A 23,757-nucleotide genomic window follows, 5' to 3' on the forward strand; every position below is an offset into this window, starting at 1 on the left:
GAGCAGACACTCAGACACCGAGAATAGTGGGTGTCCAAATTCAGAAGTCATTTTTGAAAAGCTGTGATCTAGGTGACTCACTTCACACCATCCAGCTGAGCAGCATCACAGCCAGGATTAGAATCACGAAATTTCTAGCACCCAAATGTATAGTCATGCAGCCTGTCCCCTTCCTATTTGTTCTCTCTATGTAAAATAAGGATGAGGAGATAAACCCATTAAGATTACTTCTTATATCGAAGTAGTGTTTTCTTTTGTTCCCATAAGAACTGAATGAGGGGAGCAGAAGCCAAATGCCAGTACACAATAATTTGAAATGATAGACTTTTTCATAAAGCCCAATTTAGAACCACTTTTCCGTTTCAGAGTAAATACGTCTACACTGACTGCTTTCTGAATCAGTAAAGCAAATAAAATATACTTTTTTATCCATTAGTGCTGAGAATATGCTACAATACTCTTGTAATTTCTTATTATAATAGCATATATGGAGATTAACACAGGTTGTAAATTTATCCCTGAGGAAAAATGAATCTGGTGAATGGACACATACATTTATTAGACTGAATACTCCAGGTAATGCTGGCCTAGAATATCAAGCCAACAAGCTGAATGATAGCCCTAACATAATTATGTAATTAATTAGCTCCATAATTTTTGTTTTATGACACCAAGTTTTATATGCCAATAGTTGATTTAATGGTATTTTAAATTGAACTAAGGTCCCTGAGAGAGATGCTACTTACTGCATCACAAATCTAGTTTTCAGATTTTTTAATTTCAAAGATGACCTAATAAAAGTTGCTTTATAATTAAATCCATTCTAACGACTTTTCCTTTGTGATTTTTTAATTCTCTCTCTCTCTTTAAAATCACACAAAGATTCAGATCAGAAAACACTTGCCACCATAATTAAGCCCCAAGACAACTCTTCTCCCCTGTGCAGCAATGAACCTGGTCTTAGATTTCCTGCAGAGTTTTACTAGCATCCCCCAGAGGTATAAAGATGGAACTGCAACTTTTTTCCCCTTCATGACACTGAATTCAGTCAATATATAGAATTATCTTGTATGCATAACTGTCAAGTCTAAAACAAGAAAACAAACAAAAAAGCACACCCAAACAATTTTTATTTAATGCAGTTATCTTAAAGATCTTCTGGCAGCACACTGACATTTCTCTCAAATAAAACCTGGCAATCTCAGAGTGTTTATGCTGCTTGTTAAGATTTCTCTGGGTGATGAGATATTTGATGTTATTTCAGTTCACAGAAGACCACACCAGTCACTCCTATTAAAGCAAAAAAACTATCCACGGGACTTGGGGAAACACTGAGCAACTGGTAAAAGTGGCATAGGTCCCCCAAAGGTGTGAACATGCATACTTGTCAAAACTCAGCAGTGCACCAGGCACCTGATCTAGCACTCAGTGAATTAATAGCTTCCTACTACATGCAACAGGCTGCATCATGCACTGAGGATGTATATGCTGCTTTCTGCTACCTAATGCAAAATGAAAGTGGAATCATGTATTTTCTTCCTTCCTGAAAGCAGTCTTTTCACTTAGGACTACCTACCTCATGCACCCATGCAGCACATGGCCCCAAATTCATACTGAGATAATATATTTAGCATACATGTAAATGGTAAAATATCAGCTGCAAGATTATACTCTTATCAAAAATCCGAACAGAAGGTAATAGGAAGAATCACTTTAAAATGTGAAGGATGCATTTACATAAAATGGATACCTGTATTCCACTAGAACATGAAGAGAATAGATCTTGGTAGACAGAGCTGCTGTAAAATAACTCCATTTTCAGCTGCTGATTGTTAGTTTTATAGTACCCTAAATTGACATGGTATTTTACAAAAAGACTAACAGAGCAAAACTTTTGGAGAGTTATAATAGATGACCTTGATACCACAAGACAACTATAGTGCTCAACATTACAGGGATAATGTAGTGAAACGGGTTCAAAGAATATAACTTTTGTGGAGGAACTATCATTTTCTGCTTCATTTCTACTTTCTATATGTTACTATAATAACAGAAATGCATGAAATCTAACAGGAATTTACAGACCTGCACCTGTTTTTCTCTTTTAATGCATAAGAAGAATTTTGAAGTGTATTTTAAATAGCTGATTCTGGTATAGAAAAAAAGTTTAAGAAATGATTGTCATCTTACCATTTGCTGTATTCTTTTTGAAGTTATCAAGAAATTCTTCCAGGAGCTGTGACTGATTAGGAGGGGGTAATAGATTTTTGGGGTCCCTGGAAAGGTCACCATCTGACCACGAAGTACATAATGCTTGCTTACTGGGATAATGATTTGTTCTCAGAGTCAGCATTACACTTCTCTCAGAAAACAGTAACTCCATCTGTCTGAGGTCAAGGTCAGACACAGCTTCCCCATTTATAATCAAGATTTCATTGCCTACGCGTAGCCCTGGCAGCATAAGAGGGAGAGAGACAAGAAAGGAAATACAAAAGCATTAGTGAATATAGCTGTAAAACAAAGCGTATTGTACTTTGATGATTATTTTTTCTTAATACAAGTGATGTAATCCTGTAGTCCTCCTACTGGAGGTAACAGGACTTCTGTAAGTGCCATGCCTGTAAGACTGGGGCTACATGTACGTTGTAATTTCTAATATGTGCCATTAAGACATAGCTGTTGCACCCTATTCCAAAGCTAAAATAAGACAACTCTGAGGAGTCTCCCGACAAGAATCATTAAGTCTTGCACAACATTTTATAAGACTAGAGCATCCTGAAAACTATGTAGGCAAAAAATCTTTTATTTTGAGATCCCTGTCTAGAAAAAAACAAGTAGCTAATCATGCTTATTAAATCCTTCTTGGGAAAAGCTACAATGGGGAAGTCTAACAGGTAAGGATTTCATGAGCAATTTCAGCAAATTGAGATAGCAGCAACAGATGCATTTCAGAATCAGTAGTAACCAGGGGGCCGCTGTGCTCCATCTGACTGAAGTGCCAGTTCTGTCCCTCCCTTTCAGGTAGAGAGAGATAGAGCTATGTTAGTTTGAAGTCAGGCAAAGGCAAAGCAGGCTGGCACCTTAGAGAGTGTTCAGAGAGGTTTCATACAGTTCACCTAGTCCATAGCATTCACAGCATCCAACTAGATGTTGCCATGAACACTTCTCCCCTCTGAACCAATTCATTTCAAAGATACCACCCTGCCCTGCTTTCTGCCTTCCTTTCAGGTGAGGAGGGTCCCAGACAGCAGAACAAATGAGGTTCCACTACGCAGAAGGATCTTGAGAGTCTGACAAAGTGATAATACCATCCTTGAACACCACAGAACAGATTGCTGCCAGCACTTCTAGCAACACCATGGATGGCACAGGTTTTTTTTTTATTGCTTCACTGTTGCTTGCAAAGTAGAGACCAAGGATCTTGGGGCATTTTTAACACATGGAAGTGCCGCAGCGCCGGACACTTTGAAGAGCACCCAGCACTGCAACACTTGCAGTTGTATAAGCAACAAAATGGGAGTCAATGTGCTTTTGAACCAAAACACATTGGAGGTGCTTTAGTTCAAAAGCGCACCACTGCTATTTTCTTCACACTGATGCACATTTTGCCACTTTTACAACTGCACATGGCACAGCATGGTATACATCAGCTCAGGTGCAGAGCAGACTCAATTAAAATCCAGTGAAGCAGTGGATCTCTGGCAGGTTGTAGGATGAAGAAGTATGTGTATAAATGCCCTTGGAGGCTAAGCGTAACAATGATGTTGTAGACAGTATGAGGATATATGTTCAAACACACCTTTCAACAACTTTAAACAAAGGAGGGGAAACTGTTACTTGGGAGTTTTTAACAATTCTTATGATCTAGCTCAGGGGCAGGCAATAATTTTGGGCAGAGGGCTGCTTACTGAGTTTTGGCAAGCCATTGAGGGCCTCATGACAGGCAGCCCAGGGAAGATAAATATTAATTTTCTAAAATTTTTAGCAGTCCCATGGGCTGGACAGAATGGCCTGGCAGGCCGCATCCAGCCCCCGGGTTGCATTTTGCCCACCCTGATCTAGCTGTTATTTAAACCTAGTCACCTTAATATTGACCTTGAATAAAATAAGGTTAAAGTTGCAGTGATTTGATGCAGTTGAATTGCCACAAAATCATCCAGATGCAACAGTGGCATCATAACAGCTTATACTGGTATCATTTGTTATAGGAAATTTTATAGCTGCCTACACCCCAGTGTGGAGAATTTCTGCATTCTACTCCTATGCCAATTCCTAGGTTTTGCCAAGTTACCTGTTGTGAATGCTGGGAGAAAAATTTCCCTCAGGTGCAAACAAGAAATCTCCTCACTTCATCTCTAGTTCATCTCTCCCTTAGCCACTTCATATAAAATATCTTTTATAACATCTTATACCTCCAGGGTATTCAAAAAAGGAAACAAAAGACAGTAGAAACAGAGCCATTTACAAACAATAGTTAAGGTCTCTTACAGTTCTGTTATTTAATGGAAGTTTGTTTAATACATGTATGATACAAACCTTCCCTGTAAGCCAGTCCATCTGGGAGGACATTGCTTATGAATATACGAGTCAGATGTTGGTTTTCGTCAACTTGAGCTGTGACTGCAAAACCTGAAGTGAAAACAAACAAAAAAGAGCTTTACCTTCAAAACTGTTAGTCTTTTCAAAACAAGGACCAAGAGAATTATGTTAATATCATGCATTTCTCATTTAGTTTTGCATGTTCAGTAGATTGAATCTACATAATCAGAGTTGACACTTCTCACTGCCAATAAATACATACATGTGCTAAGACAAATTCTTGAAAGAAGTGTTCTTAAATTAACTAGTTTCACTATTTACTAAGAATGAGATGACAAAACTTTTTACTATGGAAAAACCACCACTATGCACTATAAAGGTTTAATTAGATTATTTTAGGTGGGGAAATGTCAACCCCATTTCTGTAATACAGATAACTAGAACTACAAAATACCGAGATGAAAGTTGTAAGGTTTTTGTACCATTGTTGTGGGAAAATGAGAGCAAAAGGTGCCTGAAGGTCTCATTTTTGTATATTAATAAATCTATGTGTATATAGGCAATATATTTAGAGCAAGCCCTCATTATGATGGATGCCAATCTCATTATGATCAATACTGAAAAAGCCCAAGAAATCCGTGTCTAAAGTGATGATTCTCAACAGCTGCTCCCTTCCTATTGCTGAAAAAGATAAACTAAAAGGGTAGATAGGTTTAAAAGTAAGCAGAAAGGGAAAGTAATTTTTCTTTCGGTGAAGTTGGGAGAATTCTATTGTATTCCTTTCAAAATGTTTATGGTCTCAGAAACCACAAAAAATGGAAGCTGAATTCAAGATAACTAGCAAACCTCTTTAGAAACCAAGTGAACATGTTCAAGAAGGTCAAAGCCATGCTTGACAAATGGGCAACTAAAAATGCTGCAGGTTCACTCATATGAACCCATGCTATAGTTCATACTTCATTCTCCTAGTTCTTCTTTTTCCTTTCCTTTCCTTTTTTTCCCTGTACTATTTGCTCTCCTCTTAGTACATACTGGGTGCATCTACAAGTGCCATTAAGGTGACATGTCAAAGCCCGGTGTAGCATGAACAAGAGTTTATCATGGTACCTTAATGACACACACAGATGTTCAAACTGCTAAAGGTTCAGGGCGCATATGTAGACAACACTGTGCCCAGGACTGCTGCAGTTTGAGCCCGGGTAGAGCTGCCCCAGGCTGGCAGGGGGCCCAGAGAGTCAGCTTGGGGGTCCAGATCCAGGCGTCAGGTGGCAGATGGGCTGGCTGGGGCACAACGTATAATCAGGTCAGCATTTACACATGCATTTAGGCGCAGTTATTTTCACCACCATAAGGTGGTACTGTCCCCAACAGAACTATTTTATGGCAGCAAAAATTAGTTTGCTGAAGTCTAATGGCATCGCATGCGTAGACTGCAATCCGTTACATTGAAGCAAATTAGTCTACTGTTAAGCACGTGTAGATAAACCCGCTCATCTTTTGTCTTTATCTTTAAACCCCTCCTTGGGCTAAATTATGTAATCCTTGCTGAGGCAAAATTACTAAGTGGTTGGGAGTATCACTTTGAGCAAGGACTGCAAGATTTGAACTACTGTTTATTTAGGGAAGACAGAGGAAGACAGAAAGGTAGAAAGAGAAACAGCACCTGACCTGAAGGAGACTACAAACCAAGGGGTGAAATCCAACTCTCTTTTAAATCAATGAAAAGACTCTCACTGACTTTGCTGCAAGTGAATGCAATTTCCTTTTTTCTCTCCTATAGCATCATTATCTTGCCATCTTTTTTTCTTTAGGGCTTTGCTCACTTTTTTTTTTCTTTTCACAATGAACAAACACATGGATACTCTTAGGTGCTAACAGGCCAGTTAAAATATCTATCAAGTGACAGTTGACTGGCATGGATTCAACAAAGATTTTAGTGACAAAACAGAACTTGGTCTTTAAGAGGGGGCTGGCTGATTTTATTTAGTTTAGAAAGAGTAAGTTGTTCTCTAACTATTTAAAATGCCTAATTGGCTGATCTGTGTAGTAACAAGTAGAAGTCTTTCACCTGTTCTTCCAGGAGGAATAAAAAAATAATGGTCCACGTAAAATAAAGAGTAAGTCTTCAACCTTCCTTACAGTGCTGATTTGTGCATTTTCCAGACTCAACATGTTGAGCCATCTATTGTAGCACAAAAGATATTAAGAAAGAGAAAACTCCTGAAAAAAAATAAACACTGAAAAAATAGGAAAATAAAAGAGAAAAAAAATGGAAAAGATTTTAAATTAGACTTACCAAAATCATTTATATTCTCAATCTTTGTAAGATTCACATGATAAACACTTAATGGAAATAGTTCTATTTCATCGTATATCTGTTAGAGAGAAAACATATTGTTACAGTATGACCCTGTAGGACTGCAAAAGCCTCAAAACGTCAATGATTATTTTATAGAAAAACTTATAGCTGTTTTATGAAATAATCCACTCAAAGGCAATTTTTTTCACCTTTACTCATAGTAAAGAATTGTATTTTTCTAGCAATATCACTGAAACAGTGGGACTAACTATATAGTAAAGTATTACTGTGCTTCCTATGCAGTAAAGTATTTCTGCATTTTATCACCTATAATATGTACCTTTTTAATTGGAAAAAAAAAACAGAGGCTTCTACTGAATCAGCAAGGTGGGCCCTCAGCTGACTCCACAGATGCTGCTTCTGACTAGAGATCAGCCCCTCAGCTGACTTGGCAGGTGTTGCTGACTCAGTTCAGCCACCACACCTATGACATCCTTGTAACTAGGGGGTTAACAGAGCACCTACAATTTTTGGACCCTCCCCTCCCCACCGCACCCCACTGTAGCTGCCAGTATCTTCCTGGGGAACGTATCATACTTATTGGTATTTGCAAGGAGAGACCTTCTTATTTCTTCATTGTGCCTTTCAAAAACAAGATATGCATCTTATTCAGGGGCATGTTGTGTGGAAAAAAATATGATACTTAGTTAAATCCAAACCCTTGTGCAAAAAAGCTAGTACCAGACCCATGCAGTGCAAGTCCTGTTAAAAGTCTACAAAACAGTGCTTCAGATAGACTTAGATCGTGTGAGGCAATCAAATTATCTCTGCAGGGGGCAACTGTAGTTTACTATGAATAGGTGTGGCAGAATACAGTCCAGGTAACTGATCTAATCCAAAAAAATCCTCATCTTTAATGTAAACCACATGTATATTTAGGGTATAATTTAAATGTAGCTACAAATAGTAAGAATTTCTTAATCTACATTGGATCCAACTTGCCTGGTCTTGCATGTACTCATAAGCTTCAGGAACACAGTATTCAATATTTTCATCTATCAGTCTTCTAAGTTGTAGACCATAACAACTTGGCTCCAGGTGCTTCATCTACAGGATGAAAAAATATGCTTTTGGAATTTATGATATAGTTATGGACTCCCAAAAGATAAAGAAGCCACGCACATACTAAGTCTTTAGATGTTATTAAAAAGACAATCTTGAAGTCATACCTGATTTGGGGTATAGACAAAACTAGTTGCATTGCCTAGATGGTAAGATTCTAGTTCATGTTAACATGATCTTCATTTTCTTGTAAGGGTACTAATAAAAACCTTGTATAAACATGATGCCTTGGCTATTAGACTATCCAAAAAATATTATGAGTTTTCAGACCAATTTATGACCCAGTTCCGCCCTTATGAAAATCACACGGACATCCATCCATCTTTTTATGCAGCTCTTCTATATGACACTGTTCTGCTCAGCACCTTGAACTTTTGATACAGAAAATGCATATACATAGACAGGCTATTAGAAGAGGAAGGGTTCCCTAGGGGGTAGCTTTTATTGTATTTTTTAAAGCCAAGTTTCATCTGCAATGAGGGAGCAACACCCACTTTTCACCATATGCGGTCAAAATGAAAGCCTAATATCTGAGAGGAAAGTCAGAGGGAAATGGAAATATTCTCTAAAGATGGTGACCTAAGAGACAGGAGCCCCTAGGGAGTCTGTCTCTCAGATTCAGTATCCTGCTGTGCCCACTTCAACAAATCTTTCATTTTAAAATATTAATAGAGCAACAATTCAAAATAGGAGAAGGCTGTGTACCCATTAAAGTTATTTCACCTTGGTCTAATAGACCTTTGAAGGCTGTGAAACCTAAATCTACTGAGAAGAAATATTTAAATATTCCATTATGTGTAATTGAATTTATTGGTAATATATGGATTGTGCTCTAAATTATTTTATTAAGGTACATAATCTCTTTGTGTACATGCCTTCTAAATCTCAGAATGCATGCAGATTATAAATAAGAAAAGCATAAAACCCTTAAAATATGGATGAAAAAATAAAATATCTGACTTTATTCTTACATACCAGGGTTGCCAATTGCCCATAAATTTACAGACAGTCCATAAAAAAAATAGGGCAAAAAATTCTTGTCCATAAAGTCCATTAAAAAAAGCGGAGCCATCCATAAAAACTAAGAAACATAGAGCTTGAATGCACAGACAGAGCAGAACAGCACCACCTGGTGTCTGAGCAGGAGTGCAGCAGCCTGAGTTCTCATCAGGGCTTTGTGGCTCACATGAGCATAGCCCTATCCCCAACTGTATACTGCAGCTACATCCCTCTGGCCACCCCTTCTCTAACAGCAACTCACCTTGTAGCTATAAGGAGGGAGGTAGTGCAGTCAGGATACAGCTGCAGGCCGGGTAGGGGGAAAGAGGAGGTAGGTAGGGGTCCATGCCAGGACAAAGGGAACAGGGCATCAGGGTATGGGGATGAGTAGAGGAACCCTGGGGTGGAGACAACATGGTGTAAAACTACTGCTGCAGTCAAACAGGGTTGCCAATCCAAGATTTATTTTTCCAAAAGCAGAATGGAAATGTAAGACAGAAAAGAACTAGGAAAGATGCAAGAGAAAGGAGTCATCATTAGATAATGTATATGAAAAGCTGTACACATAGAAGAGGGGGAAAAATGTTTCAAATTGAAGGAAAACCTCCCCCACAATTGGCACCTTACTAGCAAATATTTCAGGTGACAGACCTAACAAAAAAGTATGAGGGGAAAGGGTGGGGGATGCTTACAGCTGACAGATATTTTAAAAGAACATACTCAGGGCGGCAAGTAATTGAACTCATCATTTCATTTAAGACCTGTATCCTATTATTAGCAGAACTTCTTTCTTTTACAGTAGCTATTCATTTCCAAAAGTTTCAGCTCTATCATACCACCTGGTGGTCAACCAAAATCTTATATGACTTTCTTCGTTTATTTCTTTTTTGCAAGTGGTATAGCTGCAAACCAGACACTAAATTAAATTACTTCTCCATGATCCAGTAGGAACGAGGATTAATGTGAAAAAGATTTTTTTTATTAAAGTTATATTCGATGCATTGTTACTTAGCTAAAGCATTGCCCTTGCCCTGACTTAGAAAAAAGAGATAATGCCATTAAAAAAAAAAAAATACTGTTATCATTATTTCTTTCCTAAGATGTTACCACATACAGAAAGCAGTTAAGTTGTAACCATTCCTCTTATCAGAAGTTCTGAAATTCTTAAATTTTAACCAAGTAAATCAGCGCCCTTAGAATTTCACACTAGTCTATGCCAAAAGACGGTTGCTTGAGTGATAGAGATTGTTTGTTTGTTTGATTTCTGTTGGGCAGGGGTTGGGGGTAAGGTAAACATGACGTGGCATTTGCCAAATAACATGACTTAAACTGATGTTTAATGTTTCCCAATTTTTTTTATTCTCGACTATAAATTTTGAAAATAGGTTGATTCATAAATTTATTCACATTCAGTCTGTTGGCATCAGAAACTCCTAAGCTATTTTTAGTGTTCAGGAGGTGCTGCTCATGACTCTATGTTTCATTTTGCCCAAAAACAATGATTCAGTTTTTTCACCATGAAAATTACAGCATATCTTCTCCCCTCATTCACAACATTGACTTTCTGTGTAGCTATTGAATTTTGTATGATCCAAGTCATTCTGTGACCTAGTTTAAAAATGTGACCCTTTAAGAAATTCACACGTTTCAGTCTTTTCTTTGTTACAATCTTAACAGAATAATTTTAATGGATTTCTCACCTTTCTATGAGTTATAATGAAATTAAATCTTAAGTATTTCTATTTGAGAAAATTTGGGTTTTAATTAAGTAAGGTTATTAGGATGCATGGTATCATTTTTTTTATGTTTACACACATTACAGAATACAACTCCAGGCAAACAGTTTACCTTAGCTCATAGTGGGGCCATTACGACACTGAAATAACTTGACTAATCACCATCCTCCCTCTATAGCTTCTCTGTATGGATCAGGGATTCTCTTGGTTGTAATGACCCTGACGTGAAGGGGATGGGACACAAATCAAGAGCTCTCATGGTTAGAGATTATCACTGCTCCTTCAACAGACTATGGCTACAAACTAGCTTGGGCATCAGGGCTTAAAAGGCTCCCCCAAGCATTCCTGCCTCAGTTCTACTGTGCACATAGTAGGGCTATAGGAAAAGCTGAGGTGTATATACAGACACTGGGACTCAGATACTGGCTTAGATGCTTGATTACAACATTAAAATAACGGATATACCATATGTATACTGTATCCCTTTTAAAGCCTACTATTATTAGCCAGATGCTTTCAGGTGTGAAAGCTCCATACCTTGCAGGCCATAGACAAAACATCTTCCACCCTGTGTTCTGGCTTGAGAGTTAATGTGACTCCTTGGCTATCTGAGAAGTGAACATACGTCTGGATTTCCCAAGTGCTTTCCTTCTGGCCATTCTCTGGTGCTGAGCAGTAAACATTCAGAAGTTCATTGACTTGCTGCTGAAAATAAAGGGGGAAATTTACAGAATGTAAAGATATAGCAATCTCAATAATACAGTATACTGTAGGTCTGCTACCAGGGTGTATGGTACCTATATTTAGAAACAGTATTGTGACAACGTCACTCTTGTTCATACAAGAACAAAATTTCTACACCAGTTCTTCTGTACCAGGAATGTCAAATGTATGGCCCACAGGCTGGATCCTCCCTGCAGTGCCCTGCCATCCAGCCCCTGGTGCTGCCCCTGGGTCTGATCAGATATGGCATGTGCCCATGGCATGGAGCCAATTTGTGGGCTGGATCAGGCCCATGGACCCCATCCTCTTATCCCTTCCCCTCCCCTAGCATCCTAGATCCAGCAGCTGTTCCAGGTGGTCTAGGAGCCACGCTGCATATGGCATGGATCCCAGAGCAGCTCAAATCAGTGCCATGTGGTACTGTCCAGCAAGTGACAGCCACGCCTCAAACAGTGGCTGCCCCAGGTGGCCTATTCAACACCATGTGCATGTGTACCACACAAAGTGCCCACTCCTGCTGGTCTGGGACCTGTCCTGCATTTGTCACTCCCAGTCGCTGTGTGCAGCACAGGTCCTGGACTAGCTGGAACAGGTGCTGTATGCAGCAGTCCCAGAGCTGCTAGGTTGGCCACCATGGGCAGTGTGGCTGCCATTCCATGCCCTACGTAGTGTGGGTCCCAGACCTAGAGCAGTCCTGGAGAAGCTATGGATCAGGTATGCTGGGGGAGGAAGGGGAGCCATGGGCGAAATCCGGCCCAGCGGAACTGTGGGCCAGATGAGTTTGACGTCCCTGTTCTATGCTATCAAGGACTTGAGTCCAGGCTTTCTCTTGAGAAAGTGTGATACAGCTGAAGTCATGTAATCCAATCTCCTGCATCTATAGTAATTTAATTCAGTGTAGAGAGACATACACATCTATATGCAATCAAATAGAAATAAGACCTAAACAGAATCAAACAGTTAAGTAAGTGGTTAATCAAACAATTCATACAAAAAAAGATATTAATGGACTACTATACTGCTAATAAGAAAGGATAAGATGGTAAATCTCCCAGCAGAGAGCACTGTGGAGCAAAGAACGCCACTGAAACAATGTAAGAAGGTAATGAAATGGAAATAAAATACTCCTAACTCTACCTACTCTACAGTATTGTATTGTTTGGTAACTAGTGTAGAGTATTTAATCTGTCATTACCTAGTTTCTAATTCAAGTTTGGTCCAACATCAAACATGAAATGCATCTGATGAATTGTATCCATTTTGTCGTGGACAATAAAGCATGACAAAACCACTCTGCGTAAACATATACAAGGGATTGGGGCAAGGTATTCTTTTAAATATTGTTTCTCTATTATTCTCTTTCCTGTCTTGATGCACCTTCTTCTGGCTTGCATTTTTTGCTTGAAAGTTCAAAATGAACTAACGAGGCAGAAAAGAAAACACATATAGCTGCACTGGCACTTTTCCAGTTATTAGACATTTGAATTCCTGGCCACACTGTGGCTGGGCCATGTAAATGTCCATAAGAGAGCATAAGTAAGGGTATAAGGAAAGAGACCCAGCTAAAAACAGGTTAAACCTAGAATACGTAAATGCACAATTTTTCCATGGCAACCTCAAAGCAAGAGGGCTAAAAGTAGCCATACTTCTTTCTCATCAGCTAGAAAAGTTGTCCATATCTGCAGGAAAGGTGTAGAAGTACACTTACTCTGCATGCTTGGAAACCCTCACAGATTTAATTCTGCCTGGTGCACCCATGGGGCAATGCAACCCCAGGACAGGACTATACTGAGCACTAGAAAAGAAGGCTTATACTGAATCTGTTTTGGTCAAAGATTGTATTTCCTTCTCTGCTGGCATAGCACCAAACATACTGAGGACACTTGACTAAGAGGAACAGCATAACTGTTATAATTTTGTTTTTCTGAATGATAAACGTGACAGTGAAAATGATATCTCAGACAGCCAAACTACTGTAATTACCACATTATCCATGAATGCTGGGGGAGGGGGGGAGCCAAATTAGACATTTGGAACCGCAATAATAATGTTATAAGGAACAGTGTTTTTAACATACGATTTTTGAGCATGGTACAGTACTGAGTTGATGTCATTTGAAAAAAATCAAACATTCTTAATAGTTATCTACTATATAGAATACGATGTTATGGAGTAGACTCATGGGTTGGCATAAATTGTCATCTCTCCATTATGGTCATCCTACAGTAACAGCACGTTTTAAACAAAATGAGTCATATTATTGAAGTAAATGGTTAAATGACCATTGCCAGGTTGGTCCATACACTGGAACCAGTTTGTGGGCTTAATCCTGTGCTTGATTCAGCTGCACAGGAATGGGCCAGATCCCTCTATGTAGGACTGATCCAGCTATGTGGAGCTTGGAAATTTGGCAGCAGGGGGAGAAGTGTCAGCGTTAATTGCTATTGCACCTCCACTGCCAGATTTCTGGACCCTTAGGGAGCCCCTCAGTTCAGAGGACATGGCTCCATAGGCCAAATGTGACCTTACAAGCTGGGGGTTGTACACCTCTACTATGGAACAGTTGCAATATTATAGGACAACTCCTATAAAACAGTGCGTATATCAGAAAGCACCAGGAATCAAGAAGCTAGGACTCAGCTATAAGTTCCTTTCAATGCGCAAATAACAGAACAGAAGTTAAGCAAGAAAGATGAACTGTAAAAATTAACAGTACTGATATAACATGTCAAACCAATAATTTTCAATGTACTTCCTGGAGTGAAAATAGAAGTAACACGGTATGTTAACTAAGGAGATGCCTCTAGCAATTCCAAGTGGACTATTAACAAGAAATCAACAGCAGCCCTTTAATTTGTTCATTATAAATATTCTGCATGCATTGACTGCTATGATACAAAACAGTAAGAGAGTAAAATGGAGGAAAACAGACTTTATAGGTATCACCCTCTTTACCCCTTTAATTGCATAACTTGGAAGGTTTTTTTAAAATCAATGTAACAAGTTATGGATTCAAAATCATGTTTGCTGTGAACACTGATGACCAAACATAGGCATTGCTCAGTTTTTGTTAAGTCTTTCGTATTAAATTATAATATATTCCTTAGCTGCGGTCAAGATGCCATTGCTTCATCCACATTTTCCACCTCAGAAATTCTGACACTGAGTGATTTTTTCTGTTATGACTGCAATGACTAATACTACAATAGTTCATTCATTCGTTGCCACATTAAGTTATAACAAGCCATCCAAATTTCCAGCAACACACGCCAGGACATGTGCACTGTCACACATTGTGCCATGTGTTGCTTGAGAACCAGGTGGTTACTTCATCATTTCCCTGGCCTTTGTCTGTTTGTTGACATAACCTTTGCAAGCAACATGTTAGAAAAATGTACTGTACTACTGGTATTAATTTTATTTGATAGCATCTTATAAAGAGTATGATTCCATTTTGGGTTTTGTATTTTGTTTTTTAACTGGCTAATGAAACTGGGCTGATTCCAATCTTAACGGTTTGGGGAGTTACAATGAATCAGTTCTGAACCATCGCATGATTCATCAGAATGCTGGGATCTTGTTAAAAAAAAGCAGAAGCTGTAGTTAACCTTCTTAAAACAAAACAATCTCCCTTCCCCTGCCCATCTAACAATTTAGCCAAAGGACTTGGATTATTTGTCTCCCTCTGCAGCAGTAAAGGACCCAGACCCAGCAAATGAGGTATGAAATGGCAGAGAAGGGCCATAGATTTTCCTGTTTCTGTAACATCTCCAAAAACCCTTCATAGGTGCTCAGCATGGTTCAGGTTCTGTGTCTGTGGGGGAGCAGGACAGCTGTTGTACAGCTCGAGGACATCCAACGTTCTCCTTCCAGCCAAAGGTTGCTCATCTGCATGAGATACTGTCGATGTGAATCAGTTACACCCCAGGAAATTATGCACCTGTGTCATTTTGCGTGTAAAATGTATGACTGCACATAATCGCATAATATTGCATAATTCCACAGGGTGTAGCTGGTAAGTGGAAAGGGGAGCACCTGCCTGCAAAAAAGAGTGGGGTGGGTACTGGTCCCCCTGCCACATGCCCTCATCTCATGGTGCACAGGCTCTGCAGCTTGTGGCAGCAGCCAATGGCAGGCCACTGGGACGTTCCTGGCCAGGGCAGGCAGAGCCTTGGTGGTGCACAGCTGGAGCCGAGTGCCTGCAGCTACATGTGGTTCCTGCCTGCAGTGCTACAAGCCCCATGTGCTGGCATGGAGCCAGCATGGTCTGGCCTGAAGGTGCCTGCCAGCAGGCTGAACTGGGCTGGCTCTGTGCCAACACATGCAGCTCCCAGGATGCACCAGAGCAGCACACCACCAGAGGCTCTGCCTGCTGTGGCCAGGAGTGCCCCAAGGGCCTGCCAGTAGCAGGAGCTGTGCTGGAGGGGGGGCATGTAGAGGCAGGGCTGTGTATGGGGGGGAGGGAGTGGCATGTGGCAGGGGAGCCTGCATCCACCCAAAAGCCCCACACTCTCCCCCACAAACCTCACACTCCCCCCATACCCACACTCACCTACAAGCCCTACACATAACCCCACACTCCTTCACAACACCCACAAAGCCCATACAGCCGCACACCTTCATAACGCCCCCCTACACCCCCCCCACACCCACACCTCCCTACACACAAGTACCTGCATATATTTCTAAAGAAGGTTCAAAGTGTCATACTTAGGTTAATTCATAAAAAATATATATGCAATTATTTTGCATAATTTTAAATTTTTCTGCGCATAATTGCTTGGGGTGTGAATCAATAGTCGTTTACTCAGGGTAGCCCTCTACACTGGTGCAACCTTCCCTCCCCCCCCCACCAAACTTCAGTCTTGATGATTGGGAACTGAAGTCAGCAGCTTCAGCAGCATTATAGTTTCATGCTGCCATGCAAACCTAAAGCAATACAGCATCAAAAGGGATTTCAGGAAATTTCTCTCTGGGTTGAGGGGCCAGAACCTTGTGTTATTTTTTCTAACAAATCTATGTGTTGCAATCAGTTTCTGTCACTTTCTGTCCCTTACGCAGGATGTGGGAAAGGAGGTGAAACTCACACCACACCCAAGATCATAATTTGAAGGAAATTCTCTGGCTTCTTTGTAGGGGACGATTTGGTTAAAAAATTCTATGTAATTAAATATTTTGTTCTGATGACAGGGGTGATTTTAAATATTCCCCCTCCTCAAAAGTATATGGCTAAGATAATGGGATGGGAAGTAACAGGCAACATTTATAACAGCTGAAAGAATGCAGTTATTTTCATAATTTTTCAAAGAACACACAAGTCAGAGAATTTGCTGTAGACAAAATAGCACTAATGGGTTAGGCACTGATACTGGGAAAAGTCTGCCACTGTTGTATAACTTTTGCATAATTTTATGGAGATACATATTTCTATTTCTTTATTAACTGGCCACTAAATGAACACTTTCCCATCATGAGTAAACCATATAGGTCATAAGACATGAAAGCACAGCATAAAATGATAGCTAATAAGCCTTTTTCATGAAGCCTCAAATGTTATCTAGCCTGGAGAGATACATTACAACTTTTCATTATAGTTAATCATTTCTAAGTGCAATGTTATATTTTAAATGCAGATTTTTACTTCTTCTAATACTAGGTACACAAATTTAATCTACGGAGAATAGTTTTGTGGCATAATTTCTTTTTAGCTGATTAAAACTTTAAACCAGATTAGGGGGTGATCTGGTACAGGGAATGAACAGAAGAAGAAAAAGGGAAAAGTATTAAAATTAAGGGAATAAAAGTAAGCTCTAAACAAACTGGAGCCATGGAATTCTGGGGCCAAGTAGCAGCACATCTCTCAGAGTCCCTTGGAAAGACTGTATGAGGAATGGTGGCTGCTGTCAACAAATTTTCCTAGTTATGACAGTTGACTTTGTCCTAAGCCTTGCTCACACAAAAGCACGTTTGAATGGAGAGGTCCTCTCCTTACACACTACAAATCCAGGCAAAAAATGATTCATTCCAGGCATTCTGCATGCTAACAATAGGAGGTTTCTTCCTTCAATCCCACTGGGATTTCATTTTAATGTGGAAACCTACCCACAGTTAACAGGTGACAATTTGTGTAAAGTTCTAGTCATCACATTAACCTATATTTCCTATGAGAAGTTATCCTAACCAAGTTTCTCTTTTAATCCAGTCATTTAGGAAGAATGACATTTGATATTCATTTGGCCATCTAACAAACAAGTTTGGGCTTGAAAAGATAAGTCATTTTACACCTATGGTTTTACGCACATTAACACTAGCTAAAAGTTTCTTTATCAGATAAAGGACCCATTCTACCTATTAGGTGTCTAATACAGGTGAAGTGACACATTATACTTAGACCATACTAAATCTGAGGAATGTTAAGTGGTGTTAAAGTTAGAATCTGCTGTGAGCAACCCTAACCATTTTTTGCCTGCACAGCTCTGACTTGCTAGTAAAGGGCTGATGAGCAGGGGTGTGGCAAGGACCCAGGACACCTGGGCTCTCTACTTGCTCAGGGGAGGGGGGAAGGCTGGGAACAGCACACAATCAGATGCTGGAGGATTGCAAATTGATCATTTATCTCCATAGAGCAGGCTGAAGTTTCCCTAACATGATCTAAGTAGCACAGCCCAGAGTTCACCCTCCACATGAAGTGGAGTAACTCAGATGCTCAGAGGGCACTTCATATGAGTTAATGAGCTTTAACCTGCAGACATTTGTGTTTTAAGTGCCCTTAGTGTGGTCTAGGTGTAATGTGTAACTTTACCCTAAACAGACACTTACTTATCTTAGTGCAATCCTATTCCACCCTACTCAAGTCCTTGAAAAACAACTACATGTGCTTATTTTTGTAATGTACCTTCAACTTAACCTTTAAATTAAAGTAGCAAAATGTGATGATGAGAAGGAAGGTCCATCACATCTTTTACAATAACATTTTTTCAGGTATTTGAACAGAGTGGAACAGGATCACAACTAAAGAAAACCCTATTTTTCCTGCTACAGACAGAAAGATCTTTTTTTGTGGATGTGATCTTTTATTGAAGAAGCTGCATGGTTGGGATAAAGTTAGACAAGCTTTTGAATACAAGGCATTCTTCAGCAGGTCTGACATTTCCCTTGCTATATATTTAAGTCCTGGTGAAATTTTACTCTTCCTTTCACATGGGCAAGTGTCACTAAGTGGCACTTACACAGATCTTTACATTTGATTCTACCCTACTAGGCCTGGACAACTATGCAGAAGCAATCCAATCTTTAAAATAGAAAATAATATCTGCACCAGCCTCAGGAGAAAAAAAGATGGAAAGTGCTATAACTCATCTTGATGCTATCTATCAACATTCAGTACTATATTTTAGAAATTCTTAACGTATCTTACAACTATCATCAAACAGCCAATAAAGTTTGGCTCTCACTTATCTGAAACAAATGGAAATAAAAATCCAATAACAGCCCAGGTTTTGCTACATTACAAAAAAAGATGCTCCCAGATAAAGTCCTTATTGATTCTCTTTCACACAAACCTATAGATAGGTATATACCAGTAGAGATCAGGATCGCATAGGGAGTTTTAGTTAAGAAAAAAGGTCGTCTTGCACATTTAAAATTTCTGATTGGAGTTTTTTCATTATGAATTTTTAAACCAAATCATGACTACATCATCTAATATTAGATGTGTTTTTGAGTCTCAGTTGAATCTGGAAATTTAAAACCAAGTCTGATAGTTCAGTAGAAAGTTTCACTTATCTTACCTCTGTAGAATTGCCTGCATTCTGAGTGCCAGCAAATCCATGCCCTCCAGTTGAATCAAAAATCTGATTAAAAAAAAACATAATCAGACAAATTAATAAAATCTTTTGTAGACAAGGTTCTTTGGCTAAATCCAGTATCTTTTATTACTCAAATAGTTGGAAAAAATCTTTTATGCAGGCTTTTGGGAACAAACACCCTTTGTCAGGTTGAGGAAACATCTGCAGTTGGTCTGTGCACAGAAAGCTTGTGAAGCAGAATTTTTTCTAAATATCTGAGTTGGTCTAATAAAAGATATCAAATTTACCCAAAGAACCTCGTCTGCCTATGTCCTTAGACCAACATACCTACAACCTACACCCCTAAAATCTTTTGTAACATTTTAGCTATGTTGGAACCTAATCTAAATTTCATCTGCATAAACAAAGATGAAAGCTAGAGGAATATAAATACATCAACAAACCAGCTTAAGCAGAGGTCATTTTTACAGCATGTTACTGTTTTACTAACACAATATATTTGGCAGCAGAAAAGCTCCCTAAATAGTTACAAGTTGAAGAAAATCTCTTGTGAGGATACACACATATATAAATACACACTACAGTCACTAATTTCCTCTTTTGGGCTCTAATAACTTGTATACCTTTGAATCAACACATTATTTAAAACTGTTTTAAAACAATGTTATGGTTTCTTGCAACAGATCAGCTTATGTTTTTTTCCTATCCCTACCTGAACAAGGGGGTGATAGGAGCAGGAGAAACCTAGCTTTGTTGATAGAGGGTTGGAAAAAAAATTGTTCCAATAAGAAACTCCATATTATCTCAATTTTACAGATGAAGTGAGGTCTTAAAGAAATTAAGGCTGAAGTTCCACATCTGTAATACAGGGGTAATGTACTTACAGAAATATTGTGAATATTAAAAAATAATTCAATTAATCTTTATGCATAAATTCAGGTACTACTGTGATGAAGGTCATAAAAATATCTAAGACAGACATGTATAATTAATTCATTCATGGCCTTACCTGCCCCTAAAAAGGCAGATGTAAAAATTGCATGCCTTCTTTTGGTATCAAACATCCTAGCTAAGGATCTGAGCAGGTTGGAGATCAGCATTTAATATTAAAGTGAGTTTTAAAATTCTGTATTCTTTTATCAATTGTCAGCTACAGCCATATGACAACCAAGACAACCTCTCTCCTCTTGGTGGTCTCAAACAGGACTCTGTTTAGAAAATGTAAGCAAGGAGCACTGCTTATAAGATTCCTTTCCCAGATCCTGTATTCAAAGTATCTATTTTTTTTCCCTTATCTTTCAACACAGTTGGCAATTTTGGAACAGCTGGAATCAGAGACAAGGATAACTGTGTAAGAAGCTTGGGATAACATGAGCCTAACACCCATCTGCTAGAGTTCAGCTTCTCTATCTGACTAGTTTCTAAATAAGGTCGGAAGAAAAGCCTAGTCACCTCATTGAATTAAGTGTCCCCTGGAAATCCTCTTAGTAGGCACTCTGAGCTAATAAGATGAAATAAATTTGGACTCAAGATAAATAAAAGCAAAAGGCTCAATAGTGTGTTATCTGATCTCGAGGTCAAGGTGTTTTAAAAACAATTGCATTCAGTTTGACATACAAGCCTTAATTAAATCCACAGAAAGCATGGAAATTCAGAGTAAAAAAATTAAATTCTCTCCTTAGCCCACCCAAATTCCCACTGACTTCATTGGGTGCATAAGGAACGTAGGATGGGGACCAGAAAATAAATATATATTAGCTATATGACATTATGAAACTTCTATGAGGGTCAATGGGTCAAAGTTTCAGCCTATGCTTTTAAATTCTTTGCTTTTATAGACATGAAACTGTTACAGAATTACTGACATGTCAGACGTAGTATTTATATGTTCTTATTTTTACGGCAAAATATAAAAAAAACCCTTAGCTTGTGGGTGAAAACTGATGCTTATTTACAGCAAATTTGCTGCAGGCCATGGCTCTAATTCTCATCAGCAAAGGGGGTGCAAAAAGTCTATAGCCTTTGTCCCCAGGTGCAATGTAGAGGTGGCCCTTCTTCTATGCAGAATGGGCAGAATTCAGCTGTCCCGGTGACAATCTCCCAATCCTCTGAATCCAAGGGAAGGCTTATTCCCAGAGTCTGGAGCACGTGAAGTTATGGTTATGTACAGAATCTGGATAGAGAGGGGGAGCAGCTTAGCTGAGAGAAGAGTGGGGATGCATACAGACACTCCCTCTGTCCTATATGTCCTATATCCTGTGATACTCAGGGGATCCATCAGGTTTGGGCCTCACAGCCTTGCCTGCAAGCGCGGAGGGAATCCCCCTTCATCATAAAAGCACATCACTGATCTATTAAAACACCTTACCTTTACCCAATAATCTATAATGTCAGTCTATTGCATAGATAAATATTTATCAACTTAGCATATGAAGCGCTAGATCAGAAAGCCCAGAAATGTAAATCTGCCACATTAAATCTGTTGCATCAATTCTGGGGCTGTTGTGACATGAATATGGATAGGCACGTTTAAAAACACTCTGAAAACAACATACTACTATGCATTCAAAACAGCCAATTTTCAACCACCAAATCAGGACGTTTTGGTTAATAAAAACAAACAAACAAACAAAAAAACCACAAGACAAGGGAACAACAGAAACACTTAACATGACCTAATGAATGACCCATGCATTTTTGTTTGGCAAGAAGCATGACAAAAAGCAATCAATATGGTAATGTCCCAAATGTGTGCATGAGCCTGGCATCCCCAGATGCAGGGGTTGCTGATTTATTATATGTAAAACAAATGAATTTGGGCTTGAACTTTTGCTTCATGTTTCATTTTGTTTTTCTGGCAGAGTAATAAATCCGTGTAAAATAGAATTTATATTGAACATGCTGACAAACCATTAATTACAGAAACATTAGCAGGTGATCTCTGTCTATAGTTTCATAACCCACAATTTAATCTCTCTCTCTCTCTCTCTCTCTCTCTCTCTCTGTTTTAGTGACAGTGCAAGTGGCTAAGCTTTTGGGGGTACTTCCTCACATTGTTTGATGCCTACACAACTCAAAAAAAAGAAAAGATATCAAAAAACCATAGCCAGAAACAAAACAAAAACACCACACCTCTGCTAGTTTTTCAGTTGGTGTAAATTGGCATAGCTTTACACCAGCTGAAAATCTGGACCTCCTATGTCATGACAACCTTCTCATTTTGGTAGCAGCGTCCATGCTGCTTTTCATGTCTATTGGTGCCTGTAGATGTGCAGGGAGGCTAATCTGATACGCTGTAATTACAGTGCATTGGAGCAAACTTGATTAATCAAGACTATGGGAGCATGCTAATTAGCACGCTGCAGCCAGCATCCAGATCTTGTGCATCAGTGTCCCCGTGCTTCAAAATGGTGGTTGGAGCACTTTAACTAAAGCTCATTTGACACGCTTTAGTTAAGCAACCCTGCTGCCATTTTGAATTGCGGGGACACAGATACACGAAATGCTGTGGCACTTTCATGAGAGTGGCCCTTGGAGCCATTCTAATTAAAGCGCCCTCCCAACAGAGCATTTAAAAACACCCTATGAGGTCACTCCAAATCTCCGTTTCTCCCTGGAGACCAAGTAGTATTCGCTATTACTTGTTTGTATCACCACAGTACCTAGGAGCTCCAGTGACGGACTGGGGCTGCGCTAGGTGTTATCTGGACAGAAAGCAAAGGGAAAGGCCATGCTCCAAAGAGTCTGTGCTTGCTTGAAAGCAATTCAGACCCAGAAGTGAATCCTTTGGTTCTGCACTGACGATGCGCTGGTAGCCAGTGGGCCAAAATTTTGCCAATTCCACAACTTACACCTGGCAATCTGAAATTACCACAACGTTATTTACAAAACAGTTCCCTTCCCCACCCTAAGCTGTCTAATCCATATAGACTACAAATTCCTTGGGGCAGGAACAGTCTGCTACTCTACCTTTGTACAGCGCCTTGCAGAATGTGGCAATGACGAAGATGATAGCATCAGCAACGTTGATGCTTTTAAACATACCTGGATCCCAACATCTGGCATTTACCTGGTTTATTGAAGGCCGTTTCTCTCTTCCCTTTCTTGCCAATGTGTCTAGCCCTTTGAGTGACGAAAACAAGCCCTTCTTGCTTCGTACTCTCTGTGACAGAGATAGGGTCCGTTTCCTGAGAGCAGCCTCATCCCGGGAGCAGATCTAGTTCAACACATATACAGGTATTCAAAAAACAACAAAGGTAACCACAAAGGAACCACGGGATCAATATGAAGCATCAGGGTATCAAATCTTCTGCACTACTACTATTCCTTTTGGTATTAGCAGATATTTCTTTGTTGTCATCTATTTTATGTTCAGGTAGGGAAGACAGTGATACAATATACTTCTCCCTAATAATCTATCATAAGGGAGTGACTATATAATGCCATAAGGAGACACTTGTTTTAGCTTGGGATGCATTATGTCTCCAGATACTAGTACAATACGATGCAAAGATATCAGCTCAGGTTCTAA

General features: G+C 39.3%; 1 protein-coding gene across 4 annotated transcripts in view; it reads right to left on the reverse strand.

The window, feature by feature from the left end:
• TIAM2 (T-cell lymphoma invasion and metastasis 2) overlaps positions 1-23,757 on the reverse strand; it is a 356,145-nt gene that overhangs the window by 100,340 nt on the left and 232,048 nt on the right. For 2 of the 4 annotated variants that reach the window (XM_019526801.1, XM_019526802.1), the window contains 7 exons: positions 23,296-23,442; positions 19,209-19,271; positions 11,233-11,400; positions 7,841-7,945; positions 6,836-6,914; positions 4,537-4,629; positions 2,191-2,451 (listed from right to left, as the gene is read on the reverse strand). In XM_019526801.1, the coding sequence (XP_019382346.1) occupies positions 2,191-2,451; positions 4,537-4,629; positions 6,836-6,914; positions 7,841-7,945; positions 11,233-11,400; positions 19,209-19,271; positions 23,296-23,442 (916 nt within the window). Of the gene's footprint in view, positions 1-2,190; positions 2,452-4,536; positions 4,630-6,678; positions 6,760-6,835; positions 6,915-7,840; positions 7,946-11,232; positions 11,401-19,208; positions 19,272-23,295; positions 23,443-23,757 lie in introns of those variants that run through there. The other 2 variants (XM_019526803.1, XM_019526805.1) reach the window with 2 other exon arrangements.

The sequence above is a fragment of the Gavialis gangeticus genome, unplaced genomic scaffold (assembly GCF_001723915.1).
Source record: "Gavialis gangeticus isolate Ggan-Ray unplaced genomic scaffold, GavGan_comp1, whole genome shotgun sequence".
In the NCBI taxonomy this organism is placed as follows: Eukaryota; Metazoa; Chordata; order Crocodylia; family Gavialidae; genus Gavialis; species Gavialis gangeticus.